The sequence below is a fragment of the Aristolochia californica genome, unplaced genomic scaffold (genome assembly GCF_029961685.1).
Source record: "Aristolochia californica isolate CCGP_79_NKW_82.1479 unplaced genomic scaffold, dmAriCali1.0.hap1 SCAF_5, whole genome shotgun sequence".
In the NCBI taxonomy this organism is placed as follows: Eukaryota; Viridiplantae; Streptophyta; class Magnoliopsida; order Piperales; family Aristolochiaceae; genus Aristolochia; species Aristolochia californica.
In genome coordinates, this window is record NW_027182214.1 from 40,076,756 (window position 1) to 40,096,127 (window position 19,372).

Consider the following 19,372-nt stretch of genomic DNA (forward strand, 5'->3'; position numbering starts at 1 on the left):
GTCGGGTTTCGTTGGCTAATGGACGCCCGTGTAGGCGACTCAGCCTTGTTTGAATTGGACCATGTGGTGGATATTTATAACTCCAAAATCTCCTCACCACATGACATAAACATTCCATAGCACTTCAAACATATTCAACAACATTCTAACACATTTCAAAATTAATCTAACTAATTTCATTGCAAATGACTAGAACAATGCAAAAACAAACTCATGAAGTCCAAATTCACTGAACACCCCTGGTAGAGCCCCATATGACTTCGCAGTCACTACGAACCGTACATCGTCATTGATGGGGGTCGGGTTTCGTTGGCTAATGGACGCCCGTGTAGGCGACTCAACCTTGTTTGAATTAGACCATGTGGTGGATATTTATAACTCCAAAATCTCCTCACCACATGACATAAACATTCCATAGCACTTCAAATATATTCAACAACATTCTAACACATTTCAAAAGTAATCTAACTAATTTCATTGCAAATGACTAGAACAATGCAAAAACAAACTCATGAAGTCCAAATTCACCGAACACCCCTGGTAGAGCCCCATATGACTTCGCAGTCACTACAAACCGTACATCGTCATTGATGGGGGTCAGGTTTCGTTGGCTAATGGATGCCCGTGTAGGCGACTCAGCCTTGTTTGAATTGGACCATGTGGTGGATATTTATAACTTCAAAATCTCCTCACCACATGACATAAACATTCCATAGCACTTCAAACATATTCAACAACATTCTAACACATTTCAAAAGTAATCTAACTAATTTCATTGCAAATGACTAGAACAATGCAAAAACAAACTCATGAAGTCCAAATTCACCGAACACCCCTGGTAGAGCCCCATATGACTTCGCAGTCACTACGAACTGTACATCGTCATTGATGGGGGTCGGGTTTCGTTGGCTAATGGACGCCCGTGTAGGCGACTCAGCCTTGTTTGAATTGGACCATGTGGTGGATATTTATAACTCCAAAATCTCCTCACCACATGACATAAACATTCCATAGCACTTCAAACATATTCAACAACATTCTAACACATTTCAAAATTAATCTAACTAATTTCATTGCAAATGACTAGAACAATGCAAAAACAAACTCATGAAGTCCAAATTCACCGAACACCCCTGGTAGAGCCCCATATGACTTCGCAGTCACTACGAACCGTACATCGTCATTGATGGGGGTCGGGTTTCGTTGGCTAATGGACGCCCGTGTAGGCGACTCAGCCTTGTTTGAATTGGACCATGTGGTGGATATTTATAACTCCAAAATCTCCTCACCACATGACATAAACATTCCATAGCACTTCAAACATATTCAACAACATTCTAACACATTTCAAAATTAATCTTCAGGGTTGGAATTAATTTGGCCACAATCAACACAAATTACGCACAAAAATTTAAATTAACTCAAACACAAAACTAAATTAGTTGAAAAAAAAATTAGGGTTTCGGATTACCTTTTGTTATTCTAGTTACTAGGCTTTTCCTAACAAAAGAGAACAACAAAGAGAATAAAAGAAAGCACATCAGAAACTGCAACAGTGAATCAAACTGTAGAGGAATGGCATCTAGCAGCAAGTTGCTGGTGGGAGATCTCATAACTAGCAAGAAAATTGGCAAGACTTGCATTGGGAAATGTGGAACAGCTAAATGCAGATGTTTTGCTTTGGTTTCATGATTTTACCAAGCGAATGGGTAGAACCACTTAATATTGGATGGTTCGTTTTGGGTTCATGGTCTTACCCAGCGTATGGCCAACTGGGTGTCACCCTCTAATAGGAGCATTGTTAGTGTAAAGGAAAAGTTGCAAGAGAATTTACTCTCTTGAAAACTGTATGGAAATGAGTTAGTCAAGGGGAAAAAGTAGGGAGGGGAACTCACTGCATCTAAAGAACCCGTTATGAGGAAACTGCAAGGGCATGGTCCCAGAAATATGCCATGAACTGACAGCATGCTTGATGGGTTGTCAAGTTCTTAAACAGTCAGTTGAGCTATCAACTCTCATGCACAGGAAACAAGTGAGCAAATCTGTATTATTTATTAATGAACGTTTTGTATCTCAGCTTCAATGAATGTGATATTATTGGAATTAATTTGGCCACAATGAAGATAAATTACGCACAAAAATTTAAATTAACTCAAACACAAAACTTAATTAGTTGAAAAAAATATTAGGGTTTCGGATTACCTTCTGAAATTTGGGGGAAATCACCGCCGAATGGGAAAATGTAAGCCCAATGGAAGAAATCGACGCCTAACCGTCGAAAATCGAAGAAGATTGAAGGAAATCGAAGGAATTCGAAACCGGAATAGGTTAAATCAAAGGAAATCGGGGGAGGAGGAAAGAGAACAGCGAGAACGAGAAGGAAGAGGGAGGCCGAGAGTGAAAAGAGATGGAGGCCGAGAGGGAAAAGAGAGAAGGAGACGAGAGAGGGAGAGGGAAGAGAAAGGTCGAGAGAGAAAGAGACGAGAGAGGGAGATGGGGCGAAAACGAGAGATAACAAGAGAGAGGGAGCAGAGAATGAAGATGAGCGCCGAGCGAGAGGAGCAGAGCGAGCAGACGAGAGCCGAGGGAGAGGAGCAGAGCGAGCAGAGACGAAGTCGGGCGAAAATTTTCGTCCAGAGACGAAGGCTGAGTGAGAGGAGAGGAGAAAGGAAATGAGGGTAATTTTTTAGTTTCGGGGGGGGGGGGAAGAAGCGACGCCGTCGCTCGTGGTAATTTGATGAATTGAAAAAAAGGGCGGAAACAGAATTCCGTCGTTTTTGCCTGAGGAGATGAAACGGTGTTATCTCACTTCAAGTCAATTCATTCTGGACTAACACCATAAATTGGATGAACTAGGTAATGCGGGGGGAATTCATTCCACTTCATTGTGGACTAACCCCCCCATACTCAATCGTGTCTCGGTGATGAAAAAAGGAGAAGAATGGTAGAACAGGGCGACACAGATGTAGCCAGAAGCATAGATAATGAAGCGTCTGACATGCTTCTCATATTAAAATTCTATAAGAGTTTATTCTAGAATTTGTGTTTTTTTCTATGCAGCACCGGCCGGATTCTTGAAATAAACCACCAAACTTTTAGCGGTTTCCGGCGAGCGAACTTCCGATGCTGTGAAAAGAAAATAAAACTGAAACAATTTTCATGTGACCCCAATACCTACCGTATCTTATACTAGGGAAAATCCATACCATGCAAATTTTTTAGTAATAATATCCTAGGTATGTCGGACACAATCATCCTCCGCAAGACACTCATCGTCGTTACATCTCCAATAATGGATCTATCTACCTTCTTCTACTATTTGACTTGATTATAACTGAGTACAATGCACATATGTTTATAATAGATGAAACAAGTAGAATCATATTACAATTAAATTACCCATATCTTAGTTACACCCAAAGTCAAACACTTAAACATGAGTCCTAGAGTAATTAAACAACTGAACAAGAATAAAAGACTAATGTAACTAAAACTCCTCTAACCAAATCACTCATGCGAGACTTCCTCCTATAAGACTCCTCTAAGATTATGTCATGTTAATTATTGTTTTACAAGAGTTATGTTAGTCTCTTTCATACATGTTCTTTAACACCCCCTCTCATGCTGGAGTTTATAATTTCAACTTGTAAAGAAAAAGAATTTTTGTCTTCAATCTTCTTTTATTAAAAAAAGTATTTATAGATGCAAAATTTTTATCTTTTGTTCTCCTCCTTGATTATTTTGATCATATAAATTAAAATACTTATTTTTTGTACTTCTTCTTTTACTTTTCTCTCTCAAATTGGGGACGAAAAAGAACATAGAGACCAAGCTTAGACAAAACAAATATAGAAGATGAAAATCACTCTGCATTTACCATTTTAGATGTTCAATTTTAGTTTTTAAATGCAAACTTGAGCTTTTTCTCTCCCTCTTTCTCATAAGCAAAAAGATATGGAAAATAGATCACAACAAAATGAAATTAAAATTAGGTATTCGAGAATTAAAAAATAATGAATGCAAGTAAAGAAAATTATTCACACACCACAAATGAATGCCAAATTTTTATTATTGATGTTATTCTATTGGTATTCACTGCTCAAAAACCCGTGCTTGGAATTTTATAAGAAAGAGATTTCGGCTCTCCTTCAAGCCACGTGTGTACTCAAATATATGATTAAAAGCAATCTCCCTTGAGGTTGAGTTAGATTATAAGTCTAGGAAGTTTTTCTATCTAGATTCAAAGTTCTAGATGAACCTACCAAATAAAATCAAAAGAACACAACAAAATGAAAAGTTGACACCCTTTTGAGGATTAGGGAGAAAATCTTCTCCTTTGAAAGGTCCAAGCCTCCAACTTTGATGCACACTTTGAAAAGATTTGTAGCTTGTTTAAGGTGAATGCAAGGAGTTGATCTAAAAGGAATGGATTATATGCAAAATTTGTCTTTTCTTTCTAAAAAAAATAACTCAATAAAGAATATCAAGAAGAAATTCTTAGAATTGAGTAGAATTGCTAATAAATGCTTATAACTTCTCAAGTGAACGTTTGGTGTGAAATTTACCCAAGCCAAACAAGCCATTTTTCGCCTATTCACAAAACGCTGACCAAGCAATCATAGATCATTGTAAACTGATTAATCGATCCATCATGCTTAACGATTATAACTTTGTTAGAAATGACTTATGGATTTAGATGTTCAATTTTAGTTTATAAATGCAAAACTTGAGTTTTCACTCTCCATTTTTCTCATAAGCAAAAATATAAGGCAAATAGATCACAACTTTTAAAGATTACAACAAAATAAAAATTTTAGAGTTAAGTATGCAAAAATTAAAAAGAATAATAAATGCAAGTATAGAAAATTATTCACACACCACAAATGAACACCAAAGTTTTGTTAGCAATTTTTCCCTATTACTATTCATTGCCCAAGGACCCTTGCTTGGGAAATTCCACTAGTATAACCCCCAATAGCTTGGAATTTTATAAGAAAGATATTTTTAATTCATCTTAACTTGTTTTAAATATGGATATGAATGCACGAAATATGTCGAAGATGTAAATGACCTAAGAATCCAAAACTTTCAAGTAGTACAACAATTTTGAAGTCTTGGATTTGTTCACTTTACATGTATAGACTCTTGAGAAGTTCTAATTAATATGGCCTCTAACCAACCGTTCTTCATTTCTCTTTTTGTGGGTGCTTATTCAAGATGATGACACACAATTGAAGTTTATAGTCTTGATTTGGCTATACTATTTCTTTTGTGTAACCCTTGGTTTATGTCTCTTGAAGGATATGCATCTAAAATGTTAATTTTTCAATTGGTTAGAGCAACTAAGCGTTGCTATGATGATGACAAAACCTAATGTGTTAAAATTAAAAGAGTTTACAATCCCATGGATGGAATTTAAAATTTAAGAGACTTTTGGATTTAGCTCTCTCTGCATTTACCATTTTAGATGTTCAATTTTAGTTTTTAAATGAAAAATTGAAATTTCTCTCCCCCTTTTTCTCATAAGTAAAAAGATAAGGCAAATAGATCACAACTTTGAAAGATTACAACGAAATGAAAATTTAAAAGTTAGGTATGCAAGAATTAAAAAGAATAATGAATGCAAGTAAATAAAATTATTCACACACCACAAATGAATGCCAAAGTTTTGTTATTGATGTTCCCTTATTGGTATTCATTGCTCAAGAACCCGTGCTTGGGAAATTTCACTAATATAACCCTTAATAGCTTGGAATTTTATAAGAAAGAGATTTCTAATTAATCTTAACATGTTTTAAATATGGATAGGCATGAAACATGTTGAAGATTCATATGACCTAAAGATAAAAAACTTTCAAGTAGTACAACAATTTTGAAGTCTGGGGGTTGTTCATTTTACATGTATAGAGTCTTCAGAATTTCTAAGTAACAAAGACTCTAACCATCAGTTCTTCATTTATTTTCTTGTGGGTGCTTCTTCAAGATGACGACACAACTTTAAAAGATCACAACAAAATGAAAATTGAAAAATTATGTATGGAAGAATTAAAAAGAATAATGAATGCAAGTAAACTAAATTATTCACACACACCATGAACACCAACGTTTTTTTACCGATATTCCCCTATTGGTATTCACTGCTCAAGAACTCATGCTTGGAATTTTATAAGAAAGAGTTTTGGCTCTACTTCAAGCCACATGTATACTCAAATACATGATTAAAAGGAATCTCCCCTGTGATTGAGTTAGATTCTAGCTCTAGCATGCTATTCTATCTAGATTTAAAGTTCTAGATGAGCCTATCCAATGAAATCAAAAGATCCCAACAAAATGAAAAACTTGCACCCTTTTGAGGATTAGGGAGACAATCTTCTCCTTTGAAAGATCCAAGCTTGCACACTTTCAAAAAAATTGGACTTTGTCTAAGGTGAATGCAAGGAGTTGATTTCAAAGGAATGACTCATATGCAAAAATTGTCTTTTCTTTCTCAAAAATGAACTTAATAAAAAATTTCAAGAAGGAATTATTAGAATTGAGTAGGATTTCTAATAAATGTTCATTAACTACTCAAGTGAATGTTTGATTGGATATTTACCCAAGCCAACCAAGTTATTTTTTGCCTACTTACAAAAAGAATTTCTAATAAATGTTCATTAACTACTCAAGTGAATGTTTGATTGGATATTTACCCAAGCCAACCAAGTTATTTTTTGCCTACTTACAAAAAGTTAACCCCCCTCCCCCCCTATTTTGATGATTGCAAAACCTAATATATAAAAACTAAAAGAGTTTACAATCCAAATGATGGAGTTTAAAATTTCAGAGACGTAGGGAATTAGATCTCAATGCATTTATGCATTACCATTTTAGATGTTCAATTTTAGAATTTAAATACAAACTTAAGTTTTCACTCTGCCTTTTTCTCATGTTGAATTTAGGATCCCTTTTCCAATATTCTGAGCAAGAACAAGCAGAAAGAAAAAGAAGAAAAGGGAAGAAGAGCTCTCGAGTAGAGAAAAGAAAAAAGAAAAGAGAGGTGTGCGCCAAGCAAAGAGACAAATTTACTCAAGGAGATGTGTAACTTGTTTTAATTCCGAATTACAACACCTCTATTTATAGTAGAGGAAGAGATAAAGTCCTTATAGAATTAGCCTGTCAATATCCTAATTACATTCCAACTCTAACTCTCTAAGATAAGTCTATCAACACAATCTACTAAAAATCTAATATGAGTTGAACTAGAACTCTTCTTCAATAGCGTGAATATAAGGGAGAAGGCCAACTCGTGGCCTTATCCTTGTGGGTCCCACATGGTCTTCCAACTCATATTGATAAGGTTACCAGCTCGTGGTATCTTTGTGGGTCCCACTTGATCTTCAAGTCTTCTAACTCATTTTAGCTTGTGCTTATTATCTTCTTAACTCGTGCTAGCTTGGGTGAGGACTCTTCTTGGTGTCCCACATCCTCATGGTGGGTCCACCAGCTTGTGCACCATGGTGGGTCCCACACTGTAACACTCCCCCTCAAGCTAGGGGTGAGAAAACATCATAAATGCCCAGTTTGCTGTAGATGGTAGAGTAATGTGTATTGCTGCTTGATTATCACAATATAGATCTATCGAAGCTTCTTTGTAGAATCCCAATTCAGTGAGAAGAGATGTTATCCATAGGAGTTCAATAACAGTGTGTGCCATGGCTCTGTATTATGCTTCTGCACTTGACTGTGCTGCTACATTTTGTTTCTTGCTTTTCCATGTAACCAAATTCCCTCCAACCATTGTACAAAATCCTGAAGTAGATTTTCTATCATCTGGGGATTCGACCCAGTCTGCATCTGAGAATCCTTCGATGTTGAAGTGACCATGGTTTTTATTGAGAAACCTTCATCCTGGATCTCCTTTTAGATATCGTAGTATCCTTTCATGTGCTTGCCAATGACTAAGTTGTGGCTTGTGCATGTATTGACTTACCATACTTACTACATATGATATGTCCGACCTTGTTACACATAGGTAAATGAATCTTCCCACTAGTCTTTGATATTTCCCAATAACTACATCTTCTCCAGTACCTCCACATAATTTACCTTGAGCCCATCCTCCAACACACTTGAATTTGTGGGTTTTTCTTGGTCGTGGGGTTTGGGCCCATTTTCCAACACAAACCTCAAATGAACACCAAAGTTTTTTTATTGATGTTCCCCTATTGGTATTCACAACTCAAGAACCTGTGCTTGTAATTTTATAAGAAAGAGACTTCGGCTCTCCTTTAAGCCACACATATACTCAAATAAATGATTAAAACCAATCTCCAGTGAGATTGAGTTAGATTCTAGCTCTAGCAAGTTTTTCTATCTAGATTCAAAGTTCTAGATGTGTCTATAAAATACAATCAAAAGATCACAACAAAATGAAAAGCTTACACACTTTTCAGGATTAGGGAGACAGTCTTCTCCTTTGAAAGATCCAAGCGTCCAACTTTGATGCAATCTTTGAAAAGATTTGGAGTTTGTCTAAGGTGAATGCAAGGAGTTGATTTGAGAGGAGTGGCTCATAGGCAAAAATGTCTTTTCTTTCTCAAAAATGAACTCAATAAAGAATTTCAAGATGGAATTCTTAGAATTGAGTAGGATTGCTAATAAAGTGCTTAGTAACTTCTCAAGTGAACGTTCAGTGGGATTTTTACCCAAGCCAAACAAGTCATTTTTTGCCCATTTACAAAAAAGTTGACCTGACAATCATAGATCATTGTAAAGTGAGTGATTGATCAATCATGCGTAATGGCTATTTGTTGTTAGAAATGACTTATGGGTATGAAGTCAACACTCAATTAACTATCCCCCACCCACCCTTTCTTATGATTGAAACAACTAATATGTAAAAAAAAAAAAAGAGTTTACAATCCCAAGGATGGAGTTTAAAATTTCAGAGACCTTGAGAATGCTCTCTCTTCATTTTTTCATTACCATTTTAGATGTTCAATTTTAGTTTTTAAATGCAAACTTGAGTTTTCACTCTCCCTCCTTCTCATAAGCAAAAATATAAGGCAGATAGATCACAACTTTCAAAGATCACACCAAAATGAAAATTTAAAGTTAGGTATGCAAAAATTAAAAAGAATAATAAATACTAGTAAAAAAATTATTCAAACACCACAATTGAACACGAAAGTTTTGTTATCGATCTTCTCCTATTGGTATTCATTGCTCCACAACCCGTGCTTGGAAAAGTCCACTAGTATAACCCTAATAGCATGGAATTTTATAAGAAAAATTTCTAATTAATCTTAACATGTTTTAAATATGGATATGAATGCATGAAACATGTTGAAGTTGCAAATGACCTAAGGATCCAAAAATTTCAAGTAGTACCACAATTTTAAAGTCTTGAGGTTGTTCACTATACATGTAAGAGTCATGTGACTTTCTAAGTAACATGGACTCTAACCATCAGTACTTCATTTCTTTTCTTGTGGGTACTTCTTCAAGATGACGACACATAATTAATGTTTGCAGTCTTGATTTGGCTATGCTAATTCTTTTCCGTAAACCTTTGGTTTTTGTCTCTTGAAGGATATGCATCTAAAGTGCTAATTTTTCCATTTGTTAGAGCAACTTAAGTGTGTTATCATCAAAATACGAATGGGAGACAACACACAAATTACAACCCCCACCCCTCCCCCTTCCCTTTTTGATGATGACATAACCTAATGTGTAAAAACTAAAAGAGTTTACAATCCCATGGATGGAGTTTAAAATTTTAGAGATTTTTGGAATTAGCTCTCTCTGCATTTACTATTTTAGATATTTAATATTAGTTTTTAAATACAAATTTGAGATTTCTCTCCCCTTTTTCTTATAGGCAAAAAGATAAGGCAAATGGATCAAAAGTTTGAAATATCACAACTTTGAAACATCACAACAAAATGGACATTTAAAAGTTAGGTATGCAAGAATTACAAGTAAATAAAATTATTTACACCCCACAAATGAACACCAAATTTTTGTTATCGATGTTCCCATATTGGTATTCACTGCTCAACAACCCGTGCTTGGAATTTTATAAGGAAGAGATTTCGGTTCTCCTTCAAGCCACGCGTATACTCAAATACATGATTAAAAGCAATTTTCCTAGATATATAGTTAGATTCTAACTCTAGCAAATTTTTCTAGCTAGATTCAAAGTTCTAGATGAACCTATCAAATAAAATCAAAAGATCACAACAAAATGAAAAACTTACACCCTTTTGAGGATTAGGGAGACAATCTTCTCCTTTGCAAGATCCAAGCCTCCAACTGTGTTGCACACTTTGAAAAGATTTGGAGCTTGTCTAAGGTGAATGCTAGGAGTTGATTTGAGAGGAGTGGCTCATAGGCAAAAATGTCTTTTCTTTCTCAAAAATGAACTCAATAAAGAATTTCAAGATGGAATTCTTAGAATTGAGTAGGATTGCTAATAAAGTGCTCAGTAACTTCTCAAGTGAACGTTCAGTGGGATTTTTACCCAAGCCAAACAAGTCATTTTTTGCCCATTTACAAAAAAGTTGACCTGACAATCATAGATCATTGTAAAGTGAGTGATTGATCAATCATGCGTAATGGCTATTTGTTGTTAGAAATGACTTATGGGTATGAAGTCAACACTCAATTAACTATCCCCCACCCACCCTTTCTTATGATTGAAACAACTAATATGTAAAAAAAAAAAGAGTTTACAATCCCAAGGATGGAGTTTAAAATTACAGAGACCTTGAGAATGCTCTCTCTTCATTTTTTCATTACCATTTTAGATGTTCAATTTTAGTTTTTAAATGCAAACTTGAGTTTTCACTCTCCCTCCTTCTCATAAGCAAAAATATAAGGCAGATAGATCACAACTTTCAAATATCACACCAAAATGAAAATTTAAAGTTAGGTATGCAAAAATTAAAAAGAATAATAAATACTAGTAAAAAAATTATTCAGACACCACAATTGAACACGAAAGTTTTGTTATCGATCTTCTCCTATTGGTATTCATTGCTCCACAACTCGTGCTTGGAAAAGTCCACTAGTATAACCCTAATAGTATGGAATTTTATAAGAAAGATTTATAATTAATCCTAACATGTTTTAAATATGGATATGCATGCATGAAACATGTTGAAGTTGCAAATGACCTAAGGATCCAAAAATTTCAAGTAGTACCACAATTTTAAAGTCTTGAGGTTGTTCACTTTACATGTAAGAGTCATGTGACTTTCTAAGTAACATGGACTCTAACCATCAGTACTTCATTTCTTTCTTGTGGGTACTTCTTCAAGATGACGACACATAATTGATGTTTGCGGTCTTGATTTGGCTATGCTAATTCTTTTCCGTAAACCTTTGGTTTTTATCTCTTGAAGGATATGCATCTAAAGTGCTAATTTTTCCATTTGTTAGAGCAACTTAAGTGTGTTATCATCAAAATACGAATGGGAGACAACACACAAATTACAACCCCCACCCCTCCCCCTTCCCTTTTTGATGATGACATAACCTAATGTGTAAAAACTAAAAGAGTTTACAATCCCATGGATGGAGTTCAAAATTTTAGAGATTTTTGGAATTAGCTCTCTCTGCATTTACTATTTTAGATGTTTAATTTTAGTTTTTAAATACAAATTTGAGATTTCTCTCCCCCTTTTTCTTATAGGCAAAAAGATAAGGCAAATGGATCAAAAGTTTGAAATATCACAACTTTGAAACATCACAACAAAATGGACATTTAAAAGTTAGGTATGCAAGAATTAAAAAACAGGATGAATGCAAGTAAATAAAATTATTTACACCCCACATATGAACACCAAATTTTTGTTATCGATGTTCCCATATTGGTATTCACTGCTCAACAACCCGTGCTCAACAAGCCACGCGTATACTCAAATACATGATTAAAAGCAATTTTCCTAGATATATAGTTAGATTCTAGCTCTAGCAAGTTTTTCTAGCTAGATTCAAAGTTCTAGATGAACCTATCAAATAAAATCAAAAGATCACAACAAAATGAAAAACTTACACCCTTTTGAGGATTAGGGAGACAATCTTCTCGTTTGCAAGATCCAAGCCTCCAACTGTGTTGTACACTTTGAAAAGATTTGGAGCTTGTCTAAGGTGAATGCTAGGAGTTGATTTGAGAGGAATGACTCATATGCAAAAATTGTCTTTTCTTTCTAAAAAATGAACTTGATGAAAATTTTCAAGAAGGAATTTTTAGAATTGAGTATGATTGCTAATAAATACTAATTAAATTCTTAAGTGAACATTCGGTGGGATATTTACTCAAACCAATCAAACCATTTTTTGCCCATTTGCAAAATGTTGACCTGACAATCATACATCATTGTAAAGTGATTGATTGAGCAAACATGAGTAACGACTATATTTTTGTTAAAAATGACTTATGGATTGGAAGTCAACATTCAATTAACAATCCCCTGCCCCTTTTTGATGATTGCAAAATCTAATATATAAAAACTAAAAGAGTTTACAATCCCAATAATGGAGTTTAATATTTCAAAGACTTTGGGAATTAGCTCTCTCTGCATTTGTGCATTACCATTTTAGATGTTCAATTTTAGTTTTTAAATGTAAACTTGAGTTTTCACTCTCCATTTTTCTCATAAGCAAAAAGATAAGGCATATAGATTGCAACTTTAAAGATCACAACAAAATGAAAAATTTCAGAGTGTTTAACTTTATTAACACACCACAATTGAACACCAAAGTTTTGTTATCGATGTTCCTCTATTAGTATTCATTGCTCAACAACATGCGCTTGGGAAATTTCACTAGTATAACCCCTAACAGCTTTGAATTTTATAAGAAAAAAGATTTCTAATTGATCCTAACATGTTTTCAATATAGATATGCATGTATAGAACATGTTGAATATGCAAACGACCTAAGGATCTAAAACTTTCAAGTAGTACAATAATTTTGAAGTCTTAGGGTTGTTCACTTTACATGTATAAAGTTTTTAAAATTTCTAAGTAACATGGACTCTAACCATCAGTACTTCATTTCTTTTCTTGTGGGTGCTTCTTCAAGATGACAACAGACAATTGAAGTTTGTGGTCCGTTTTTGGCTATGCTAGTTCTTTTGTATAAAACCTTTGGTTTTAATCTCTTGAAAGATATGCATCTAAAATGCTAAATTTTCAATTTGTTAAAGCAACTAAGTGTTGCTATCATCAAAATACGAATGTGAGACCACACTCAGTCTTCTCCTTTGAAAGATCCAAGCGTCCAACTTTAATGCACACTTTGAAAAGATTTGGAGTTTATATAAGGTGAATGCAAGGAATCGATTCGAGAGGAATTAATCATATACAAAAATTGTGTTTTCTTTCTCAAAAATGAACTCAATATAGAATTTCAAGAATGAATTCTTAGAATTGAGTAAGATAATAAGATTACTAATAAATGTTCATTAACTTCTCAAGTGAACGTTAAGTATGATATTTATCCAAACCATTTTTTGCCCATTTAAAAAAAATTGATTGACAATCATAAATCATTGTAAAGTGATTGATCATTCAATCATGCGTAACGACTATATTTTTGTTAGAAATAATTTTATGGATAAAAAGTCAACACTCAGTTAACAATCCCCAACCTACCACACTATCCTTTGATAGAGGACAAGGGAAGGCAAAGGCTAGTTCACCATGGATCAAAATACCAAAATCAGAATACAAGAAATCCATTAGTCACCATGCTACAAAGTTATTGTTAAAATGAAAATGATACTATTTTCTATAGATAATTAAAAGTGTATGATACAAAATTTGGTACAGTTACAAGTAAAAGACAGCAGCAATGTATGATACAAAATCTAGTACAGTTACAAGTAAAAGACGATGGCAATGTATGATTTACAAAATTTAGTACAGTTAGGAGTAAAAGACGACAGCAATGTATGATACAAAATTTAGTACAGTTACGAGTAAAAGACGACGGCAATGATTAAAAAATATTGACATGACCGATTGAAACAGGGGTTTCAGTACCGGTACCGGGTCCAAAATGCAAAAAATATCCGCCAATACCAATATTTTTCGAGATATTCGAGTATAAGTCATCTCAACGAAACAATTTTGTACCCATCCCGGCCAGCAGCGTGATATCCCGGGCGGTATGAGCAAGCGGCCCTTACCGGTTATCTTTAATGCCATACTTGCATCTTTTGGGAAGCCCTGAGAAAGAGTCGTTGCCATCCTGCAAACGGAATGTGTTGTGAATGACAAGAAGAAGAAAACAGCTTTTAATGATTGTTCAGTTAATAAAGTAACAAGTTCTGCTGAAACCATGAATTCAAGGCTAATGAACGAATAAAACGACCCACCAAAGGCAGGTTTGGAGACCTCAGAACTTTGATTTTCCCTCCTCGCCCGTCTGCCCCAACAGCTATAAGATCTCCACTTGATCCTGACAAAGACACTTTGTTCTGGCCACGCTTGCGCGACTTTCCCAAGTATCTATTAGCACCTGCAGGGCCTATAAGAGAAGGAGAAAAAACAATTCTCACCTACAAACCATAAATAGGAAAGAAGAAACAGAGAAACATGTCACCAAGTTGCAACTGAACTCGTAAATCTAGAGCACATAGGTGAGACTTTTCATGGGAAAGGAAGAAATGATCTACCTAAAGATGTCACATATACTGCTCAGGCCATTTGATTCAAATTAAGCTATCTTATAATAGCCTAAAAAATATTCACCTGGCTCAGTGACTGGTTCATGATTTTCCATCTTTTTTCGAAGAGGTCCCTTCTCCACAGCTGAAGCTTGAGAACTAAGTATAATCATGTCTTCCTCTACAGTATTCTCTATTTTTTTTGCCCCAGAAATTTCAGTAGTGACAGCAGAACTCACGCATCCAGAACGACTTCTGCTTCTAAGCACAAAGGGTTCTGCAGATACTTTAGAGCGGACAGCTCCCTCAGAAACAGATGAAGGCTGACCTGAACTTTGGACAGGTTTGGTTATAGCCACATCAACCAAATCAGTATCATCATCTTCATCAAGATCAATTATGATGTTCTCTTGCTTAATGGGTTTTGCATGCAATTCTATCTGGCCTTCAGCCATATACTCAGTTAATTTTGAACTTGTTATGCAAGGTTTCATCTGAGCAATTTCTTCAGACTGCATTGTGGGATGTACAGGTTCCTTTGCTGGATCAACTTCCATCTTGATAGTTTTCTTGTACATATTTACAGCCCTAAAGGCATTATTGTCTTTTTCTTCAAGAGCCTTTTCCAGTTCTTGCAGCCGCATCTGGTAAAATTCAGTAAACAATTTTTTAAACATGCATCACAGAATAGCATAGGAGTTCAAACAGAAACATAACACCAAAACATAGCAAGTAATGTTCATGCTGGCTCAGAATACCGCTTGACCTCAACATAGTTGCCAGGTCTATCAATAAACTAACATAATAAGCAGTTGGGGGAGTACCAGTGCATGATATTTTGTATTATGATAAATACATCATTCCTTTTCTTCTTCTTTTTTCCCTCAAATCTAGAGCTACCTGATCTAAAGAACTTCAAAAGATAACTTTGAACAATTTTTGAAAAAACAGAAACCTCTAGTTTCCCGGTCAATATGGGCTCTCTTCAAGTTTGTCCAACAAAGTTATAGAAGTGCAAGAGAAGACAATAAATAAATTATCAAGATCTAATTTTGAAAATATCATAATGTTTTATTTTATCTCAATCTTCCACCAAAGTCAAGCAACTTATTAAATTCGCAAGATATTTTTCCAAATTTTTTTTTTTTTTATAAAAGATGACTCTCCAACTCTTGTCTCATGATTAAGTGTCATAGGAGGACAAATCCTCCATGGAGGGGAGGCTTCTCCACATCTTTGAGAAAATTCTTGACATTTAGCAGCAGCATAACATCTAGTGGAGGCTTCACCACTCAGCCAACATGGCAGCTGTCTTCATTGCCAAGGAGAGAATCCAAACTCAAATTAGCATTATAAACTTCTATCACCGCAAATGCTCATAGTATTGTTGATTTAGTACCTCTGTAATAATATTGTGCCTGCATAGTCTGTAGTGGCATCTGTACCTTTCCCCTCTTGATAACATTCTCTTCTGCTAAAAAATAAATGAGAAGTCTCTGACACTATTTTCACAAACAGATTGCTAATCCAACAGTTTGGATAAATGCTTAAATTGATTCCCTCTCCCTTTTTTTGAGCAGTTCTTTTTAAATTGACTCCTTAGTTTACCATTGGCCTAGACAGAGCCCTGATATCTCTGCTTGGCTAATGGTGTAATGGGCTAAAATTCTAAAGTGAGGAATCATTATACCTTGGTTAGAAGAAAAAGTTAGTATCTTTGTGGGCATCTATGCCTAACTCATAGGGCCTAATTACATACTTCCTCTTATTTTTCCAATTGATATGTGTTCAACCAAAACATTTACAATCTCTTTTTCTTTATCGATATAATCTCTTAGAATTTATTTGAGTTGTATTTTATGGTACAATTTTCTGCTAACAATATGATCAAACAGACATAGCAAAATTACAATCCACATTTCAAGCTATTGAGCTGCATGTGCCTACTGTCAAGTTTTTTAAATGAAAATACATCTCAAAGAACTTACTTTCAGTTTCTTTATCTTTTCTCCAGCCTTATCAAGCTTTTTCCAAGAAAGAGTCTCCCCCCTTCCAAGCTGGTTGCACTGAGCCATCAATTCTTTATACTTCCTTTTAAAAGATACAAATTAAAGTAAACCAAAAAAAAAAAACAATATGCGGTGAGATAGCAAACTGGACAAGCAAAGAGAGCAAGTAAAATTTTCTATAAGTAAAACCAACAAAGTTCACCGACACATTGCAATCTCAACATGGAGCCATATTAAAGAGGGGTTTTACTTGTAAATCCCAGAATTTTAAAAACATCCTCTCCACCATGGATGAAGGGAGAAAATATGTTACAAGTTCAGATTCCAATTTTAGTAATTGATTTTCTAGCAACAATAAAATTTCATGAGTGACAAACCAACAAATATACTGCTATTAAACTTATAAGAAAAATAAATCCTTCCAATGCTAAAAAATAATACCAATACTAGTAACCTCAAGTAGGGACAATAGAAAATATTTTAAACTTTGAGGAACCACTGACTAAAAATCCAGTATTTCTGGATGTTTCAGTTAAAGCTTTTCACTACACCCTTCATGGGTTCTCCTCTCCACAAATTCATGACACATTCTCACTACTTTTTCCATTTGCAAAAGAAAATTATTGAAACTGCTAATGAGATCCATAGGTTAGGAAGTAGATTACCCCAGCCAGCCCTGAATAACTAAAAGTGGAGAACAAGCAAAATCATATGGCAGAAAAGCTGATGGTGTCCCATGCTTTCTGCTTTATCACCATCTATACAAAAGAACTGCAATTTTTTTTAATGAAATAACTGCATCCTTTAAAGGAAGAAGACCTAGAAGTTGACTTTTGAGTCCTATTTCATTGGTGTTTCAACTTTTCTGTGCATTAACCATACCTCAGTATTTATCTAGAGAATTAGCATTGTAGAAACTACTGGAAGAGTAGTTCACATTGAAAATTCTAAAACGATTCTGTCACACTAATCATCTACAATATATGATCATTACCCACAACTAATCATCCATTAAGACAAAAATTAAACACCCACTGGTTACGGAGGACAAGTGACTTCTTGAGAATGGCTGCTGTCTCATCCTTGTTAGACCCACCACCAAGAAATGCAAGTTTTGAAATTTGCTCCTCATCCAGGTTCACATCAGATACCCTGATTCCTTTGCTAGAGTTAGTAGCAGAAGTAAAAAGTAAATTGGTAAGTCACTAGACTATATACTAAGGTCTTCTTACAGTTTGTGTGTGGCAAGCACTTTGCTCAAAGCTAGACATCTCTCCTGAAGCTGAGACCTCTCACTGAATAGCTTATTAAATTCCTGCATATATGAAAGGATTATAGAGAAACACAGAAGGTTGGAGACCACAAAAGAAAACACACGTTAAAAATATCTTCCAGGAATCCCAAACTTGGGCTATTAATGACAAACTATTCAATATCAGCAAACAGCTTTGAGATCTAGTTACACTTCTGCACAGAGGTCTATAAAGCCATGAAACAAAAGTTATAAAAAAAAAAAATTGTTTAAATTATGGTAAATTTACCGCTGTTTTCAATTGAAGTATTTGCGCAATGCTTGCTTTCTCCAACTGAGCATGTTCCTTCAATTCCTCCTCTCTCTTGATATGTTGTTTGGTGATAGACAGCTGCAGACAGAGACTAAGCCTCCAAATTATTATTTTTTATGATAAATCGTATTATCATTAAAAAGCTCTTTTGCCCGTTCAACAAGAAGAATGAAACGTGAAAAACTCCCACGAAAAGAAATCGCCATAAAGACATAATAGATAGATATTGAACAGTTGAACCAACAGCGCATACCTCCTCATTCAGTTCCTTCAAGTGCAGTTGTTGCCGCTCAAAAACAGTGTTCATTCCAGATATTTTCCCCTCCAATTTCTTCACCTCTTCTCGAAGTTCCTAAAGTAACAGTGGGAAAGAAAAGAAAAGAGCCATCAGCAAAAAGTAGTTCAGACTCGCATAGAATAAAAGTAAGCAACGGCATACCACATAACAAAATGCCAAAGAGGAAAGGCGTTGGACTTGCCTCGGCGTCAACATTGGAATCGGAGGGTCTCTGAGAACTAAGGGACTGTGATGCCTCGTTCATGGACTGAAAATAAAGCCGAATGACGTTTTTGTTTGAGCAAGTCTGCTTGCACACCGGGCAGCTGCTCTTCTTCTTCCCGGATGGGCAGTAATCGAACCACTGCTGGAGGCTGAGAACGGAGAGCAAGACACATATTTGATGAGACGCGAAATGATTAAAGAGAAAGAACTGAACGATCAGGACTCGAGAGCGGGTAAACAACCAGAGCTCGTGAAAGACGTGACCGCAAATGGTGATGACCTGGAAGTCCTCATGGATGGGCTTGAGGTCTTCGAAGCAGATTGAACAGATGGTCCTGGTGAAGCCGTCGTCGCCGGCCATCCTCATACTCACTTCCGGTAGCAGCCGAAGGCAAGTGGACGATGACCGAGAAGAATAGCAATTTATAGGGCATGTGGCTTCATTTGAACAAATCTAAGAGGAAGTGTGGCGGGAGTTCAAATTTGGCGAAGGGCAGTGCTCGAAGCGGCCAGGTTTCGACGAGGCCAGCAGGCTGGTTGCAGTGGGCCCATCACCGGTTTGGCATGAATTAAATTTTAATTCTAACTCAAGACTATCGAAAATAAAATTTCAAAAATTGAAGTAAAATAGGAAAAATGA

General features: G+C 35.4%; 1 protein-coding gene across 1 annotated transcript; it reads right to left on the reverse strand.

The window, feature by feature from the left end:
* Window positions 1-13,737: 13,737 nt before the first annotated feature.
* Window positions 13,738-19,094, reverse strand: LOC137966608 (uncharacterized). The gene is made up of 10 exons (XM_068813287.1): window positions 18,975-19,094; window positions 18,710-18,881; window positions 18,484-18,582; window positions 18,207-18,308; window positions 17,898-17,980; window positions 17,701-17,817; window positions 16,645-16,747; window positions 14,742-15,300; window positions 14,366-14,517; window positions 13,738-14,238 (listed from the first exon to the last, which is right to left on the reverse strand). The coding sequence occupies exons 1-10, from the start codon at window positions 19,091-19,093 to the stop codon at window positions 14,173-14,175; spliced, it is 1,572 nt and encodes a 523-aa protein (XP_068669388.1). The 5' UTR covers window position 19,094; the 3' UTR covers window positions 13,738-14,172.
* Between the last annotated feature and the right edge of the window lie 278 nt (window positions 19,095-19,372).